The following is a 17,191-nucleotide window of genomic DNA, read 5'->3' on the forward strand; positions in this document are numbered from 1 at the left end:
TTTTGTTGGTTTTTTTTTAACTTCTCAGTCTTTCAGTAAAATTAATATCCTTCCACTGTCTATACAGCCTGGCATCAATATTCTATACCTTACTGCATTTATGTGCAGCTGACTGTCACTGGAGACAGAGGTTCTCAAAGTGTTACTACTCCCCTTGCTGGTGTGTTGTAGCCATGGCACTCAGATACTTGGCTTTCCAGTGGCAAGCTGCTTCTGCCTATTTGAATTCATGAGGATGATTTTATGAAGAGACTGAGACAAATTTAAGAGTATAGGCTTTTTTCTCCTTTCTTATACCGTGTAACTATTAAATGAATAGGATGACTTTCACCCATCTCTTTGATTTACGCAGACGTGGACCTTGGATGTGTGTAGACTCGTCAGCATAGTTTTATTTGTGGTGGGAGTTATCTAAACAATGGCATGATAACTATTTTAGCTGGGTTGTTTTTCATAACAGTTGAATGAAAAAAAATTTAAAAGGCTTTTAGATATCTGGGTAAAGATTTACCAGTATTGTTGTATTAAGGAGGAATAACAATAACGATAACAATAATAATAATAATAATAAATATTCCAAAACTTAAAAGATGGAACTGTATAGCCCAGTAAAAATGTGTATTCTTCTGCCCCCATGTAACTGATGAGGTCAAGTGTTACTACAACCTCACTTTCAGGTAAAATCAATTCTTCATCATGCAAATAGAAGAAGATGTATGGCTCTTATGCCTCACTGTACAACTCATTAAAATATTAATTTGCACAGAAGAAATAAGATAGACCATTTTTTTTTTTAGGAAAATTTGGATCTTCAGAAGGAACTTGCTGGGGTTTTGCTTCCTTTTTTTATACCTTGACAAAAAATTACAGAAGCAACACAGATCTATATTTCAGGAATTCACCAGCTGCAACCCAGAATAATGATCTCCTCCTGCATCTGGTGTTGCACTGAAACAGCTTCCATATGATTTTATATAAGCAGGTTTTTTGTCTGCCCAATTCTAATGGGTCATGTGGAGCCAGACTGAAGTTCTGCATTTATCTGGTCTGCAGCAGGCAACCAAAAACATATTGCAAGAGAAGAATGCAAGAAAAAAGCAGTAATTCATGGTCCCTTCCCCCAGGGCTCTGCCAGTTCCACTTGGGTAATGCTCTAATGATGTTACAGAATAAATCTTAGGGGAAAAAATTATCCTTCTTCTTTGGAGGGCCCAAACTGGATGAAAGGTGTTGATGTTTGTTGGAATGGCCCTAAAATGTAACAAGGCTTTAAAGAAAGGGGCAGGCAGCTGATTTTCTTTTCTTTTTAATTGAGAGAGTGGGTCTTTGTCTGAGGATAGCAGCATGGGAACCTAGTGAACAACTGAAACAGAACAAGAATAGGAAAATACATTTTGTGCTCAGCTCTGTGAAGAAGATCAAGCCAAATGCTGAGTAATGGTGAGCTTGTGATGTGCACACCTCTGGCTTATGAATAATGACTCTCATCTGCAGAATCTAATTCTTAGCCATTTGTTTTCACTGTAGCAAGCCAATCCATTTCATTCAGGGTGCTTTGCCTCCTTTTGTATAGGCAGTCCAGGTGAAGTGTCCTAACCATGTAGGCTCTTGGCAGAGAGCTTTTATGGTAAAAAGGTAAAACAGGTGAAAAGTAGGGGGATTCTGTCACCCCCATCCCATAACCTGTCACCTCAGTACTATATCCTGCAGGATACATTGCTCTTACTCTGCTTTTTGCAGCCCATCTGTTCCTTATGCTTATTTAAGAGCATTCGTATTTAAGGAATGACATTTTCATTTTATAATTAAGATATAGGTTGGCACTTTTCACTGTTTTCCTGTCTGGCTTTATATGGCATACTAGAAAAAAAATATTTAAGAGATCTGTGTTTGCAAAGATTCCTGTTTGAGTGGGCTGTGTTTCTTCTTCATAAAAAAAAAAAATTGAAAATTTGCAGCCACAAAACTCCCCAAACATTTTTAAATTAACCACCCTAAGGCTTAATGTTGCTAGTTGAAGGCACTGTGGGATTGTAATCCAGAAACACAGAACTAATTTTCTTGTTTTACTTTTAAATTAGAGGATTTTTTTCCATTAACTAGAATTGAAATGTTTCAGTTATGAATAATGCCAGGAAGAACCAGCACACTTGAGTGGGTTTAATGAGTTGCATGTGTTTTTGCTGCTTTGTGAACGTGTATGTGGTGGTGGAGTTCCTGAGACCTGTCACTTATTATATACAGAAATGCATGTTTTATTTATGATGTGTTAATTTTAACTATCCTAGCTTTTTTGTTTTATGAGCAGGGTTTCTGCAGAGCCCTAAGATCATTTTAATATGTTCAGAAGAAATTTCCACAGACACTGAACTGCAGAGCTTTATGTCTCATGAAAGTGTAAGAGTAACATGTTTTTTGTCTACATTTATTAGCCTTAAGAAGGCACTGGATATTTCTGTCATGACTGAGAAAATACTTAAGGGTAGTTTATTCCTTCCACTGGGTAGATAGGTAATTTGCATTTACAATCCTTGATATTTTATGTCATTTCTAACCAATATTAGGTAGTGTTGAGTTTGGCCAAAGAGGCAAAAAAGTAACTCCTGTGATAAAACTTGAGAACAGGTACTAACAATAAAACTGTACCCTTTTTTTGACAGTAATTTGAAAGGTCAAATTGCAATTCAGAGCATATTAGTATTGGTGTTTGTTGTTTTTAAGGAAGCAAAATATCCTTAGAAGATTTGAATTTACTTCAGTGCATTTTATGCTGTGTGCATTAGAAAAATTTGTCTTTTGCCACATCCTTTTTGGGTTTATGAGCTGTTTTTTATCGTCTCTAAGAAACTGCTTACTGAAAGGCTGTATTTTAAGCCTTCAATTTAATGTTCCAGAGAAATAAAGGAGTACTTCTGACTAAATCCTCAGTTTTGCAGTAACTTGAGAGCACACTGGCAAACTGCTTTTCTAGCTAACATCATTGATTATCTTAGTGCAAAGACAGTGAATGCAGCAAAGAAAATTAATGTGGTAAGGTTATTACTTCATTAGAAAAACCAGAAAATATAATTCATGCTCATTAAATGTGAAGACAAAAAAAGCATGTTTTCATTGAAGTGTTTTCATTTTTAAAACAATGCATAGCTGAGAACAGTATTACTTAAATTATTCATTGTTTGTCTTTAAAAAATGATCGAGAGCTCTTTTACAGACTGAAGTGTAATTGTCAGTGTGACATTCTCCACATTAGAAAAACAACATTTGAAAAAATAGGAAAACTGCGATTTACAGGTGAGTGATGAATAATTTTGAAGTGGTATCCAAAAATCTGATAATGGAAATGCTGTGGGTATACATAAATATATATGTATATATATATGTATATTATGTATATATATTATATATGTGTGTGTACATATATGTACAAATATGTATATTTTATAATATCTAATCTATTAATTTATATATAATAGGATAACACAGAAAATATATATTGTGTATTATATATGTATATATTTATAATAATAAAAATACTGTTTTCTTCTATGTTAAGAATAAATTGTAAATCTTCAGCTTTCACCTAAAGGAGTATCAGTAAAAAGTAAAGACATTGGTATCCTTTCTATGATTTTGCTAATTTCACAAATTTAAAATGATTGAGAGGCAAAAAAATTAGGATTTTTTCTTCTTTGTTTTCTAAGAGCTCATTTATAAGCCAAGCTTCCCCAAGTACATGTTTTTCACTTACATATTTGGAGAAGATACTGGAGCAGGTGAAGCTCCACGCCTGCCTTTTAGACATGTTTGCTCCAACTTGTGGGTGGGCTGCTCTGGAAAAGGAATGACTTTTTGAGGTGGGTTTCAGTGTGAAGTGAGGGATTTGTAACAAGGAACAAGGGTTGCTAGGCTGGCCCAGAGTTAATTTTTATTTCTACTTTACAGCATCACCACTCTGTGGCAGACAGCTCTTAGAAGCAACAGCAGTTCAAGAAATGTTGAGTAATTTAAACAACCCACCACAAAGCTAACTATGTGTCTCCCTTGAGTTATAAGAATACTAACATTGACTTTGATGAAAGAAAATACTCATCACGTTTCAGTAAATAAGGTGTATATTTAAGACAGATATTAATATAGTATTATATTATATTAATTATAATATAATATATAATATATATGCTATATTATATATTCTATATTATATATTCTATATATAATATAGAATATATATTATATTTATATTTATAATAATATAAATTATATATATATAATTAATATAAATATATTATATTAATATAGTATTATATATTTATCAGTATATATTATGACTAATACTGATTGGTGATAGACTAATAGTGATTTGTATTTATTATTATTATTGTTGTTGCTATTATTATTATTATTGTTATTATTATTATTACAGATAGATTTTGCTTGCATGATTTGCTTTATTTTCTTTAAATAAAACAAAAGAAAAACAACAACGAAGTAAAAAAACCCAAAACAAACAAAAAAAACCCAAAAAACCCAAAATAAAAAAGCCCCACAATATTTTAGATACTGAGAACCAAAACTGTGTAACACATGGAAGTAACTGTGAAAGTTGTTTGGAGTAGGACTTAGTCACTAGAGGGCACTTAGTCACATAAAATTAGCCATCTTTGGGTTGGTTTTGGGTTTGTTTTTTTTGTAATAGCTCCTTTCTCTAAAATGTCTTCTAAAATATTTGTTGATTTTGATAGATTTTATTATTGGTTTAGGAGTATGCAAGTATAGCCGTAAATATCTGTAAACCTAAGAGTATCAGGGCAGTGATCTGTAGTGAAGCATTTCCTCTGGGACAGGGGATAAAGGATGAAGCTAAGGAAAGGCTACAGCCTACAGGATTTAGTGCAAAAAACACTCAGGCTACAGCTGTACCAAAAGGTCGCTCAATTAGTACTAAATTAATTAATAAAACCTGAAGTGGAACAAATTGTCATACTTAGCAGCAGGGGTGTATAATCAGAGACACAGACACAGTTCTCGAGTATCAAAATCTCTGCTGTAAATAGACGAATTAAAAAACTCCCGTTATTGAAAACAAACAAAGCCAGAGCCCTCATTTGGACCCACCACTCGTGAGGAACCTAAGGTAGCAGTTTTATAAGTGGATTTAACATACTTGACACTTCCCTGTAGACATCTAGCTTATTACTCTCTGGAGGTTTGCTTTGCTGGGCACTGAACGCCAGTCATTCCTGATGGGGTGCTTAAAGTTCACTGGCAGCCTGGCCACATGAGGGCATATTGGGAGCTCATGGCACACCTCTAAAGCTGCCTTTGTGCTGGGAAGTTGTGCCTTTACCTCCTGGTTTCACTGCTGTGATAATTTGCCACAAGCCCTCTTTTCTCTGACGGATAAGCAATTCCAGTGGGCTGGAGAGCTGATGCCCCAAGGGGTGTCCCAAGAGGGTGGGGTTGGTTTATTTTTTTCCTGGCTGTTACTGCCAATCACAGAGAGAAAGAAGGTACCCAGGGACCGCATCTGCCAGGCCAGCTTAATGCTGAGGTATGCAGAATGCCCAGGATTAATTTACACATGCTTTCAGCAAGCATGGCGTGCTGTCCTGGAATGTCTGTCAGCTCTGACCTTGGCTTCTGACCAAAGCCTCCCATAGAAGGCCTTGGTCCGGTGTTACTTGGGGTTTTTTTAGCTGTCTGGGCAGTCTGACAGGTCTATTATCAAAATAATCAGCTGTTGTGAGTGGGTGGAACCATGGGTGAATATTCCAGGTGTAAACCTGGATGAGTCTGGAAATGGGAAGGGATGGTAACTGCCAGACCATTGGTGACAGAGCTTGTGAAGAAGCAGAAGCAGTAACAAGAACCAAATATACTGGAAGCACATGGTTTGTTTTATTTCTGAACCAAGCTGCCTCAGGTTAAGGCTTTGCTGGAAATTTAAGCTTGGAAATTTTATAAAGAGTTTTGAAAACACATGTCCAAGTAGCTGCATATGTAAATGGGCTTTTGTATTTTCCTATATCTCCTGCCTTACATGGAGGGAATGTGACTGTGGTGCATTTTGGAAGAGATACAGGTGGGATAATAGAATTGCAACAGCTTGCCTGGATTACCAGTGTCTTTTCTGTTCAGAACTGTAGCTCACGATTAATAGACATGTGTACCCAGGATACACTATTCCTGCCTTTGCATTCATGGACTTGAGGCCAGGTCTGACTCTCTGAATGCCATCTGCATGGCTTCTGTCCCTCCACAAAGGGACAGAGAAATATTTTCCGTTCTCTAGGTCAGAGAAAAACAGTTTAAAAGTTGAGAGGTTAGTGTATCCTCTTAGAAAACCCAAGATAATAGATTTCCTGTTGATTTTCTGTATCTAAGGAATTTCAAGCAATCCTCTTGGGCAGAACTGAGAATTCAAAGTGCAAGTCAGAGTCGATAACTGTGGATTATCACTTAAGCTGAATACAAGGTCAAAACTATTGAGACAGACTTTTTCTGGGTCCCCATTCATGATGCTGGCTGTCTGCTATGGCTTATAGGAGCTTTGTCCTTGATGGTGTAGTCTTATCTGCATAGGTATCAAGGTCTGTCCCTCTGTAGTATGTGCCAGGTACTCAGATGGCCTGTATAAGTGCTTCACTACATGGATCGTATTGCAGGGCAAGGATTTACAAGCTGGAATTCTTTTTTCTCTGCTGTCATGATGAGCTTCAGTGCAGTACACCTCCTACCACATTTCCTGGAAAGATATGGTGAACCTCTGAATTCAGAATCCCACTGAATTCTAAGAGAAATTTAAAATTATGTTCTATGAAAACAGGATAAAATTACGCAAGAAATACGTATCTGCACATTTTGTAATGGCAATTCCTACCTAAACTGCAGTGTAGAAGAGAATAACACTTCCTACTCTTGTAATCAAAAGAAATAGATTAGACATCAGTTCCAATCAGAGTTGTAAGACCAAGTATTCAAAAAATTGGAAAGTGAAGTTTTCTGTCGTTCTGCTGCCTAAGCTTTTGAAGTGGAGCAGGTAGAGGGCAGTAGGTGCTAAGATTCAGGATCTCTTCTCCACACTCCCAGTGCTGGGCAAAGCACGAGGCTGCTCCTCAGCCCAGATTGTAGGTAACCTGTTTTTACATGGAAAGAGACACAATCTGTTAACATAACTCAGCAGCTGCAGCTGTAACTCCTTAGAATGCTAAAAGTGAGCTTCTTGGTAGGACTTAAAAATCAGCAATGAAAAGAGTGCAGGCATTGACTGGGGTTCTCCATGCAGGTGAACTTTGAAACAGACAGCTGATTTTGACTAACACAGCTGAGACAATTCACATCTTGCACAGATTTTGTCTTTTGCTTTTAAAATAAATGAAATGATAAGCATTATTTGCCATGAAAATGAATCTCTACAAAAAGAGATTAATTTCCTCCTCTAGAAGGGGAAAAACATAGGAGGATGATGGTATGAACAGAGCTTAATTAAAATATAATTGTATTTAATCAATGCAGTATAATTAGAAATAAGTGCTTAAGAGTTCATTTTAATGGCTGTTGGGCTATTTGCATTCTTTAAATTAATATCTGCCTTATGAACAAAGATCCAACACAGCTCACTTCTCAAAAAGGCTTTTTGTTTTTCTCTAGTGATTTTTGTGCAGTTCCAAGGAAGCAGAACCAGTAAACCAGAAAATTGATAGCTGGTAAAAAATTCCTGTAATGCCTTCTAAACCCTTTGTGTTTCCAGCCTATGGCACAACAGAATGGCCTGCTGTTAGCATCTACCTTAGGATACTGCAGTTCAAGCTCTTGCTCACAATAAACTTTCCAGGTAACACTGGAAGTCACCGAGATCATTGTGCTTGTTTCTTTTCCATTGCACACAGAGTTTAGTTCTTTTAGTATTAAGTAAGTCTGTTCTTCCTATTTATTGGAAATTTATCTAAGTACTGGTCAGTCGCCTGTGGTTGAAGGCTCAACAGGAATGGCTAACAGCATGTGCAGATGGTGCATCTTGAGGGTGTCCAGACTCTGAAGTATTTTAAACCAGTATCTTTCTTTTTAGCTGTCTTGTGTTGTTACACATGCACACAGCAGCAACACTGCCTGAGACCAGAGCTTGCTCAATATCCTAGCAGCAAAGTGAAACCTCTTCACATTACTTTCTCAAACTCCACCAGTTTGTGTTTCAGAACTTCCTGTGCCAGAGGTAGTTTTTGTTTGCTTATCAGCCCCAAAAGGATTTCCCGTCTCTCAGCTTGTTCAGTTGTCCCCTGAATCCATGTAAAGTTTTAGCAGCTGTAACATCCCTTGGCAAAGAGTTCCTGAGTTTCCTTTCTCAGTTGCATGGAGAGCTGCTTCCTCGTGTTTGTTTTCCACCTGCCATCTGCCAGCTTCGTCTGATGCCCCCAGCCTTGTGTTACAACGGGCAGCAGACAGTCAGTTCTGATTCACCCCTTCCACGTCACTCATGATTTTACAGATCCCTATCATATTTCCTCTGGATCATCGCTTTTCCGGGTTTCGTAGTTGTTGCTCCTTGTAAGCCAGTTTATGCTTTCACCCTCTTTTCTTCTTCTTCAGCTCTGTACATGAGTGAAAGGATCAGAATTGCAGATACTTAAGATGCAAGTGTGTAAATACTCAGAAACACAATAGTTGTCTTTTGGGGTTTGTCTGGTCTTCAATTTGCTTTCTCTACTGGTGAGCAGGAAGATGACATTTACACAGAAGTTTTATTACCCCAAGATCTCATTCCTGGGTAGCAGTGTGCTCGTAACTCAGTTCAGAGTCCACTACTTTTGAGTCTAAATTAAGCTTTCCCCTAAAAGATTTCTAGCATAATTTTGTATAAATTGCACTTCATATGTCATTTTATTATAAACCTACTCTCATAGAAAGTTCTTTAGCCTCCATCATTTCTACCCCAAATAGCTTAATATCGTCATCAAACATTGTCTTTTCCCTGTTTGCTCCCTTTCTCAGGTGTTTTCAGAAGAGGCTGAAGAGCATCCATACCCTCAACATGAGGCAGCAGGACTCCACTGTGAAATTGACTCTCTCATATTCCTATGCCATTTCCTATCCTTTCAACAGTTGCTTTTCCAAATCCGTGCAAAGGTGTTCACTCTAGTTCTGCGCCTGCTAGGTTTCCTTAAGAAATCTTGTGAGACAGATGTGATCAAATACCTCTTGGAAAGACAAATAGATGATGTATCTGAGTATTAAAAAAAGGAAAAAGTCTCCCATAGAATGCAGGCCCTAAAAGAAAATAGCTGATTGTCAAAAGAATTGTTATTATTGCACATCTGAACTATTCAGTCATTTGTGACAAACTTGGGTACTCTGATGCTGAGAGGTCTGAAGCATCTGGGCAGATAAGAGCTCTGAGGATATGGAATTATAGGAGGTTTATCCTGATCTATGCAGCCTGCTCTAGATGGGGACTTCTCATTGTCACCACTGTCGTTTCCAGCTAGGTGTCTTGATCTGCACAGCTGATGTGGCTGCTCTGAGCTCATATGGTTGAGAATCAGCCTATCAGGCAAGATGAGAGTTTTTAGCTGAGTCAGGACTGTGATGTGTCCTGACCCTGCACTGCAGGTGCACTCGTGGCCACCTCTCTCTTCTAGCTAAGATTATTTGGGTCTTGGGTGTGTGTAGGTGGCTGCATGGTGGCATTAGTTTTCCAGCAAAGAAATAGAAGTCCACATTGGATTTGTAGAATTGGTCTAGTCTCTTCTCAGAAATGAGAATTTAAAATGAAGGGATTTCTTATATAACTTATATAACTTATTTTTTTTGCCGCCTGTCTTGCCTTCTCCTGTGATCAATGAGCTTAACTTCCATTACTACAGTAAGTTTGTTATTATGTTCAACCTAAGCTTTGTTCTGTACAGTTGCAACCAGCGGTGTTTCTGGTTTTTTATGTGATTCTGGGAGTTAGTTATCTGCCATCCACAGGACAAAAAGTATTGAAAGTAGGAACATTACTGGTATGCTTGTATAAAGAGAAGAAATATGAAGCTCTGAGCTGTTTGCATCTCTGCTTTTCCAGAGTCTCTGACTGTACATCTAATTAACCAGCCATTTAAAAATATTAAGCATTTCTTTCACCCCCTGCCAGCAACATCAGTCTGTAAAATTAATTTCTCTGAAGGTTTGCATCTCACATGCTTACAATATTTGAACCTAGCCTTTAAATTATAAACAATCCACAGTATACAAATTACTTTAATTATAACAATAGGTTAGTATGTTAGTGATGCCCAAAAGTTATGTGGGGGGGTGGATGCTCAATTGTCACATTTTCTTTTTTTAGATCCCTAGGAAGGCAGAAAAATTCAGTCCTCTCAAACTGCTTTTTTACCCTTCACTAAATATTTAAGCAATAGCAATTGATGTAGCTTTAGTCCAAAATAGTTTCTAATCTGAAGGGAATTTTCCCACATTTAATCTGTGTTTCTTTTTAAATTCTTCAATCAGATTTCATTTTTATGTCCATTATTATGGACATAAATTATTATGTCCATTAGAACCAAATACTGATAATAAGCTAGACAGAAATATGCCTTTTTCCTTTAGTCTGTGGACATATGTGAAGACCTTGTCCCTGCAGTTTGCAAGAAGTCATTGCCAAGTTGGTAATCATGTATGATATTGGTTGTGTTCTCCTGTCAGACAAAAAGAGAAATATCTCATTTTGAGTGCTCATTTCATTAGAAATCAGTAATTTAAACATCAATAAAGTCACTATATTATGGAACTGTGTCGTTTAGTACTTGTTGAAGCTTACTTGGTCAGTAATTCTCATGTTGACTCATGTCAGGCTTGCAGAATTAATTTTAATGCCTAGAAAAGAATGCAGTTTACTAGGGAAGAGTAAACAAGGTGGGTTTTTTCAGTCATGGAACACCATGTTGAATCACTTGGTGCAAAGGACTCTCTCAGAATTTTTTTCACCTTTGTAGCTGCTTAACATTAATCTTGCCCTCAGTTTGGGGTATCATCAGAGCTTCCAGTATTAGTACACACCCATGGTTTGCAAAGCAGGACTGGGTAGGCTTGTTTCTTAAATCAGTCGGCCAGTCACAAACACAACTGCAATTTCAGCTGTGAACTCTGCCTCTCCTTGCTGTGCCTGGCATGGCACATCCCATGGAAAGACTGATGTCTGAAGGCTGCTGTGTAAGTAGTAGTTGTTTGCTGTGTGGTCACATTCTTCTCATAGGTCTCCACAGAACTGCACCTGCACGTTTATGGATGCAAATTGTATCCCAGTACCAGCTTTTGGTATGTACATACGGTCCTTTGCAAGCAGCAGCAGTATATTTTGTGGGCAGAAATTGCTGGCATGTACAAAACCTGCAGGTGTGGTTTTAAAGCCTATTTTACCCTCTGTGCATAAAAAGGATGAGCTGTACCTGGGAGCTTGAGTGATCAAACTGATCCAGTGCAGCACTTTTGGTGTTGGGGTACTTTGCATTTCCTGGTTACTAAAAACCTTACCATATACCACCTTACTGCTACTATTGTGAATCTCTGATTAATTAAAAACAAATCATTTAACTATGTTTTCAGTGACATATGTTGAGTTCCGTTCTCATAAAGATTTCTCCAGCTGAACTTGCTTCATCACCCCCATGCTTTCCGCTTTTGAGCACTGCCAGTATCCTCGTTGGTGTAGCAAGGATGGCACACAGAGGGAGACACAACAGGCATTCCTAAAGTGAGAAAAAGGCTGCTCCCAAGTAGAGTATGGCACTGTTTTTGAGGCTTGGAGCATCAGGGTGTTTCACCAGTGGGCAAGGAGGCAGCTGCAATTATCCATAGTAGGTGCAATGTATACCCAGTTGCTACACAGCTGCCCAAAGCTGGTGGTAGGGCAGATTGCAAGCCTGAGCTAGAGGTTTGGCTTTAAAGACACCAAGCATAAAAGAATATTTTTTTTTGCATAATTTTAAATGTTCTCTCATATAGTGGTGGTGACTATAGACTATAGTCCTTTATAGACTGACCTTCTGAGTTGATTTTAGGTTTTCTGGGAATTGTTGTCATGAGGTCTTGATTAAATGACTGCTGACAGGTCTTTCTATCGTGAATCTTTTACTTCTACACATAAATTATTGTGTAATTTTTCTTTTCCCTAATCAACTACATTGGATAATACAGTTTGAATTTTCTGATGTTACAAAAGCCGTACATGTTTTTTAATATATCATTGCACTTTTCTTGTTGAGGATTGCTTGTGCGTCATTATCAGCTACTCTTATAAGGTGCTCCTGAAAATATACTTTTAGGGAAAAAAACAAGCAAAAGAGTAAAACAAAACAAACAAACAAAACAAAAAAAAACAGTGTTAAGGTTGTGTATATATAAATAAATATAAATATGTTATTTAGGACTACAAACTATCTTTACCTAAGAACCATTTTTAATTTCTTTATAACAATAAAAACTGAGGGTCCATAATCATTTCTTGTAGTGGAGAATCTGTGGGAAGAAGAGGATCTACCATGCTCTAGACAAACAAAAATTGACTCAAGTTACATTACTAAATAAATAGCCTTGTTTGATAACATAATCTTCTTTGGTAATATTCAAGTAATGTAGTCATAAATGACAAGCATAAAAACTGTGTATCCTCTCATAATTTGCATTCACATATTGGAAATTGTTTACTTAGATTAACTGCTATTGCCAAACTATAAATCCATTTGAGAACTGAATCTGTAGCAGTGGATGAGCTTCCTGCCCACTCTTTCCACAAGTTCTTTGGAGTAGCACAAACCTGAATCCTTGTGCATCTTGGATTCATATTATGTTCCCAGTCATGGATGACCTTTTACAAATGACTTCCAATAGCTCAGTTGAAGTCAACCACAAGATTTGGTTGTAAAAGGTCATATTCCAGTTATACAAAATGTAGATAAATTTGCACTCCCTGCAGCAACTGATTGCTGTAGGTTTTTGGTTTGTATCTGACCAATTTTAATTCAAATCCATGCACTGGAAAATGTTATGTTCTAGCTTTGTTTTTCTTTGCCTTTCTTCACTTAATTTTCTTTCACTATAAAATTATTTGATTTACAGATTTTTTTTTTACTTTTCCAGTTGTTAAATTTATATTTCATAGGGTTCCTATTTCACCTTTTCCTTTTTCCCTTCTCTTCTTTACTAGGGGATTAATTACAGATTATTCCTCATAAATGTGAGTAATGTCTTTCTGTTACTGTCAGGTTCTTACTGGGGAATATCCTACTTCTAACTGGAATGATTTCAGAGAAGTTGTTTGAGGCCATTCTGCTAAGAGCATGCCTTAGAGTGTCACATTTAGACCTTAAACAAAGAAACAGGGAAGATTTAAACAAGTACAGTTTGTTTATGTGGGCATAACTCAGAATGAGTAGTAAATTAAAAGAATATTTTCTCTCATCACCACCGGTCACTTCCTGGCCTTATGTTGTACAGACAATTCATCTTCTTTTTATTTCTGAAATACAGAGACTGTAGACTAAAGCTTCCCATGGTGACTTTGCTGTGGGACTCTACTTTGTAATTAGTGCCAAGAAGCAGGATTTTTCCATCCCTGTTTGGGCTTGCTGTGTCCTTAACTTGCTCACACTACTGCTTCTGATTCATGCTAGAGAGGCTTTGTAGCTCAGCTGTTTGTGGTGCAGCTGTCCTAGCAGGTGAGTCCAAATAAGTTTCTCTGGGCTTGTGTGCTGCTTCCCACTGGCACTGGTACCATCATATGCCATTTCCAGGGTAAGATTATATGGGAATAGTGTGCTCCAGAGGTGAAGATCAACTTATCTTTGCTACCAGTGAAAAACTAAGAGCGGACCATGATGATGACCTGGACGATGATGACTCCATGAGGCTTTGCCTTGAGGTGGTTAACTGGACTGCAAATTTCAACTGCACTCATATTCCTCATCTGACCAGGGACAACCATATGTTCTTAATATGAATGGAACCCAAGCAGGAACCAAATCCAAAGCCAGATTACTGCAGTGTTTCAGTCCACTGTGAGCCCAATGCAAAGGCTCCGCTGCCTAAGACCCTAGCAAGATACATTAAAGAAAAAGCTGTATTCCCACAGCTTTATTTCTGTGTGGGGGCTGAGCATGTGGATTCAAGCTCCAGTTGCTCTCCATGGTCTTTTCTATCATGACAGCTCTTATTGTGATGTTCTTAGAGTAAAAAACCCAGACAGTTTTCTCTTGTCAGAAAAAGATCAGTCAACCATCCAAGGCCATGTTGGTTGGAGCTCTGACCAGCCTGGTCAAGCAAAAGGTGTCTCTGCCCATGGCAGCACAGTTAGAACTAGAAGATCTTTAAGGTCACTTCCAGTCCAAGCCATTGTATGATTTTATGGTCCCTCACAGAATGATGTACTAAGAACCATGATATAGGAAACTGCAACACATAGGTAGAAACAACTATTTTTGTGCCAAAGCCTGGAAATGTATTTTTTTTGGAATACAACTGCATAAGCAATTGAGCTTGACATGGGAGCACAGTCAAAAAGGTATTTTAGCAGATTTTGTGACCTACCCTCCAGATGATCATAATACAAAGCAGTGTAAAGCACCATACATAACTAGCAACATGGAAGGGGAGACTTTGTGGTTTGTATGAGTTCAGATGAAAAAGCTATGGCCCTTGCAGTGTGGGAACTGAGAATTTTTACCATTGTATTTGGATCACATTGTGATAGGATTTGAAAAAATGCACCTACTAAGACATAATTGACTGATCTTTGCTTGCGTATTACAGATGAATAGGAATGTGTGATTTCCTCCATTCAGTTCCTTAAAGAGTGCAGGAATGTGAAAAAAAGTAGTGAAGCAGTTGGATAAAAGGAAAAAAACTTTTCAAAGCAGTTGCATAGTGAGCTGTAGAACAAAATCGAAACAAACTACTCTTGTTGTTAGACACAGGATGAATGCCAAATAGGCATTGAAAATATGCACCATGTTCAGCTGGAAATCATCCAAATCATGATATCAATATTGTGTTGATGTTACGACCAAATACGCTGTCTGGCACGTTTCCATTATCTCAAATCTTCCATCCTTAAAGGAAAAATATGACAAATTTTTGCTTTCTCTTTTCCCAGTTATAGAAAGCACAGCCTTCTAGAAGAAAACTGACAAACAAGGCTGCTTACTAATTCCATTAGTGTGCATCCTGGCAGTTGTCTCATTTGAAAATTTTTATCACTGCTGATGAGGCAGAGAGAAGGTAAAACCTCAAATTTTTAATTAATTTATGTTGTAACATCTCCTTGCCCTAAGTACAGTTACACAGTGTTGGTCAATGCAGGATTTGGTCCAGGAATGGATTTGAGTTATACCCCCACCTCTTTTTTTTTCTGCTTAACAGAATTAATGAATGAGAGACCTCAGTCTTATTAAGACTAATGTTCCTTTGTCAGTCCAATTTTTTTTTTTTCCTTTGGGGTTCCTTCTTGTTATGACTTCATTAGGTGGAAACTGAATGGTCTATGTTAATCAGCACAAGACATTTGGCTACTCAAGCTTTCGTAAATGTTTAGTTTCCCAGGGTCCTTTGAACCTCCCAGGGAACAGTTCTGCATCCTTATTAGAAACTGACAATTAAAGGTCTGTTTTCATATCAAAAGTAATCACGAAAAATTTGCTAGGGAGACCTTGGAATGCTGTGAGAGTTTCAGTGTGTTGAGATGGCCAACTTTCCTTCATTTGCTTCAATCAGTATCAACTTGGATTTCTTTTTATGTTTCCTTCTGCCAGGGCAACTTGTGAGTTGGCGTTGTGACAACTGAGAAGGATTATTCAATACCATGAAGATGTGATTAATATATTTTAGGCCACTGTAATCATATTCAGTTGCATAATTATCACAGAGGTGCAACAGTAAGCTAAACAGGGTTTTGAAGTCAACGGTATAAATGAGAACTTTCAGTTTATTGAATTCTTTGTTAGAAGGAGGAGGAAATGATGTGCAGACCTGCAAGAGCTGTGTTGCTTATAGACTTCAGAGATTTTGATGATAATGCATAGGAAATATATGGTTCTGCCCTAAATATTTTAATCTTTTTGTGCCAATTTACAGGCTTTTCCAGAAGATAATTTGTTAATGTCACACCTTGTCTGTTACAAGCCTGAAAAAACAAATCTGAGTGTTTCTTCCCCAGGTTCTGGTGCCATGGGAATTTGCTGCAGAGGTTTATCAAAAATGAGTGCTTTGATTTACTTACACTTTTCAGAATCTGTGCTAGTAGTAGATCAGGACTCAAGTAATCAGATTGGGGTGGGTAACAACTTAATAGGTTGCATATGTGTTTAAGTCTAGAAACATAAAAGATTAAGTTGGTAGGGTTTATTTCACAAACTTGAGAAACAAAACAGAATTGGTACTAGAGCATCAAATTCCCTGATCACAAATGATTTTTAGAAGTACCATTCCCACTTGAAGTTAAGTGAATATTAGATTCTAGGCTGTTCTAGATTATGCATGTGGCACTTTCAGAGCAAGGCTGAGGGTTCTCTTTGTCCCCCTGAGATCGCCACACTATTCTCAGTCTTTCTGGAAACCCTCAGATACCTGGGAACAGAGAAACAGACTCAGAATTTCTGTTCATCCACTGCCTTTCTGCCATGCCACAAATAATTAGTAGAATTATCTGAAGACCTAAGGAGGCATACTTTTTTTTCCACAGCTTTTATTTTGATATTGATGATGGTTTTTTTTTTTGAAGTATATATACATTTGGATTTGATTTTTGGAAGGGGAAAAAAAAAATCCTTTTTTGCTAGGTCTTATAGCAGTCATGTCACATAAATTGGCAGATCTGTATACTTAAGGGATTTTTTTCTCTAATTAAATACAGTAGTAATGTCTTGCCTTTTGAAATGAAACCTTTGTTTTTTCATCTACATACTTGCAGAACAAACATGCTGTCAAAATCCTTAATGTATCCAACTCAACTATTTGAACATAAAAAACAGCATCAAGCTGTTATTTGTTCTGTTGGAGTGTACTCATATTTCCAATCTAAATCTTTTGTACCTGGTGATCTTAATTATATTTGAGCTGGAAGTAGTTTAACATTAAAGGGAATTACAGCAGATTAATCTGTAAACCTGCACAAATACCACATTCCTGTGTATGGAGGTAAGCAGGGCACGGAGTGTGTAAT

At 37.4% G+C, this 17,191-nt stretch overlaps 1 protein-coding gene across 7 annotated transcripts in view; it reads left to right on the forward strand.

Moving 5' to 3' along the window:
- CHST9 (carbohydrate sulfotransferase 9) overlaps positions 1 to 17,191 on the forward strand; it is an 86,851-nt gene that overhangs the window by 49,229 nt on the left and 20,431 nt on the right. Inside the window, exon 1 of one of the 7 annotated variants that reach the window (XM_014254580.2) lies at positions 3,274 to 3,291. The exons of 5 other annotated variants lie outside the window; for them this stretch is intronic. Coding sequence is in view for 1 of the 2 variants with exons in the window: in XM_088066501.1 (XP_087922627.1) it covers positions 15,237 to 15,252 (16 nt within the window). In the remaining variant the exon portion in view is untranslated. Of the gene's footprint in view, positions 1 to 3,273; positions 3,292 to 15,127; positions 15,253 to 17,191 lie in introns of those variants that run through there. One more of the 7 variants, XM_088066501.1, reaches the window with a different exon arrangement.

The sequence above is a fragment of the Pseudopodoces humilis genome, chromosome 1 (assembly GCF_049639895.1).
Source record: "Pseudopodoces humilis isolate 2021_Gansu_Grassland_sample_001 chromosome 1, ASM4963989v1, whole genome shotgun sequence".
NCBI lineage: Eukaryota > Metazoa > Chordata > Aves > Passeriformes > Paridae > Pseudopodoces > Pseudopodoces humilis.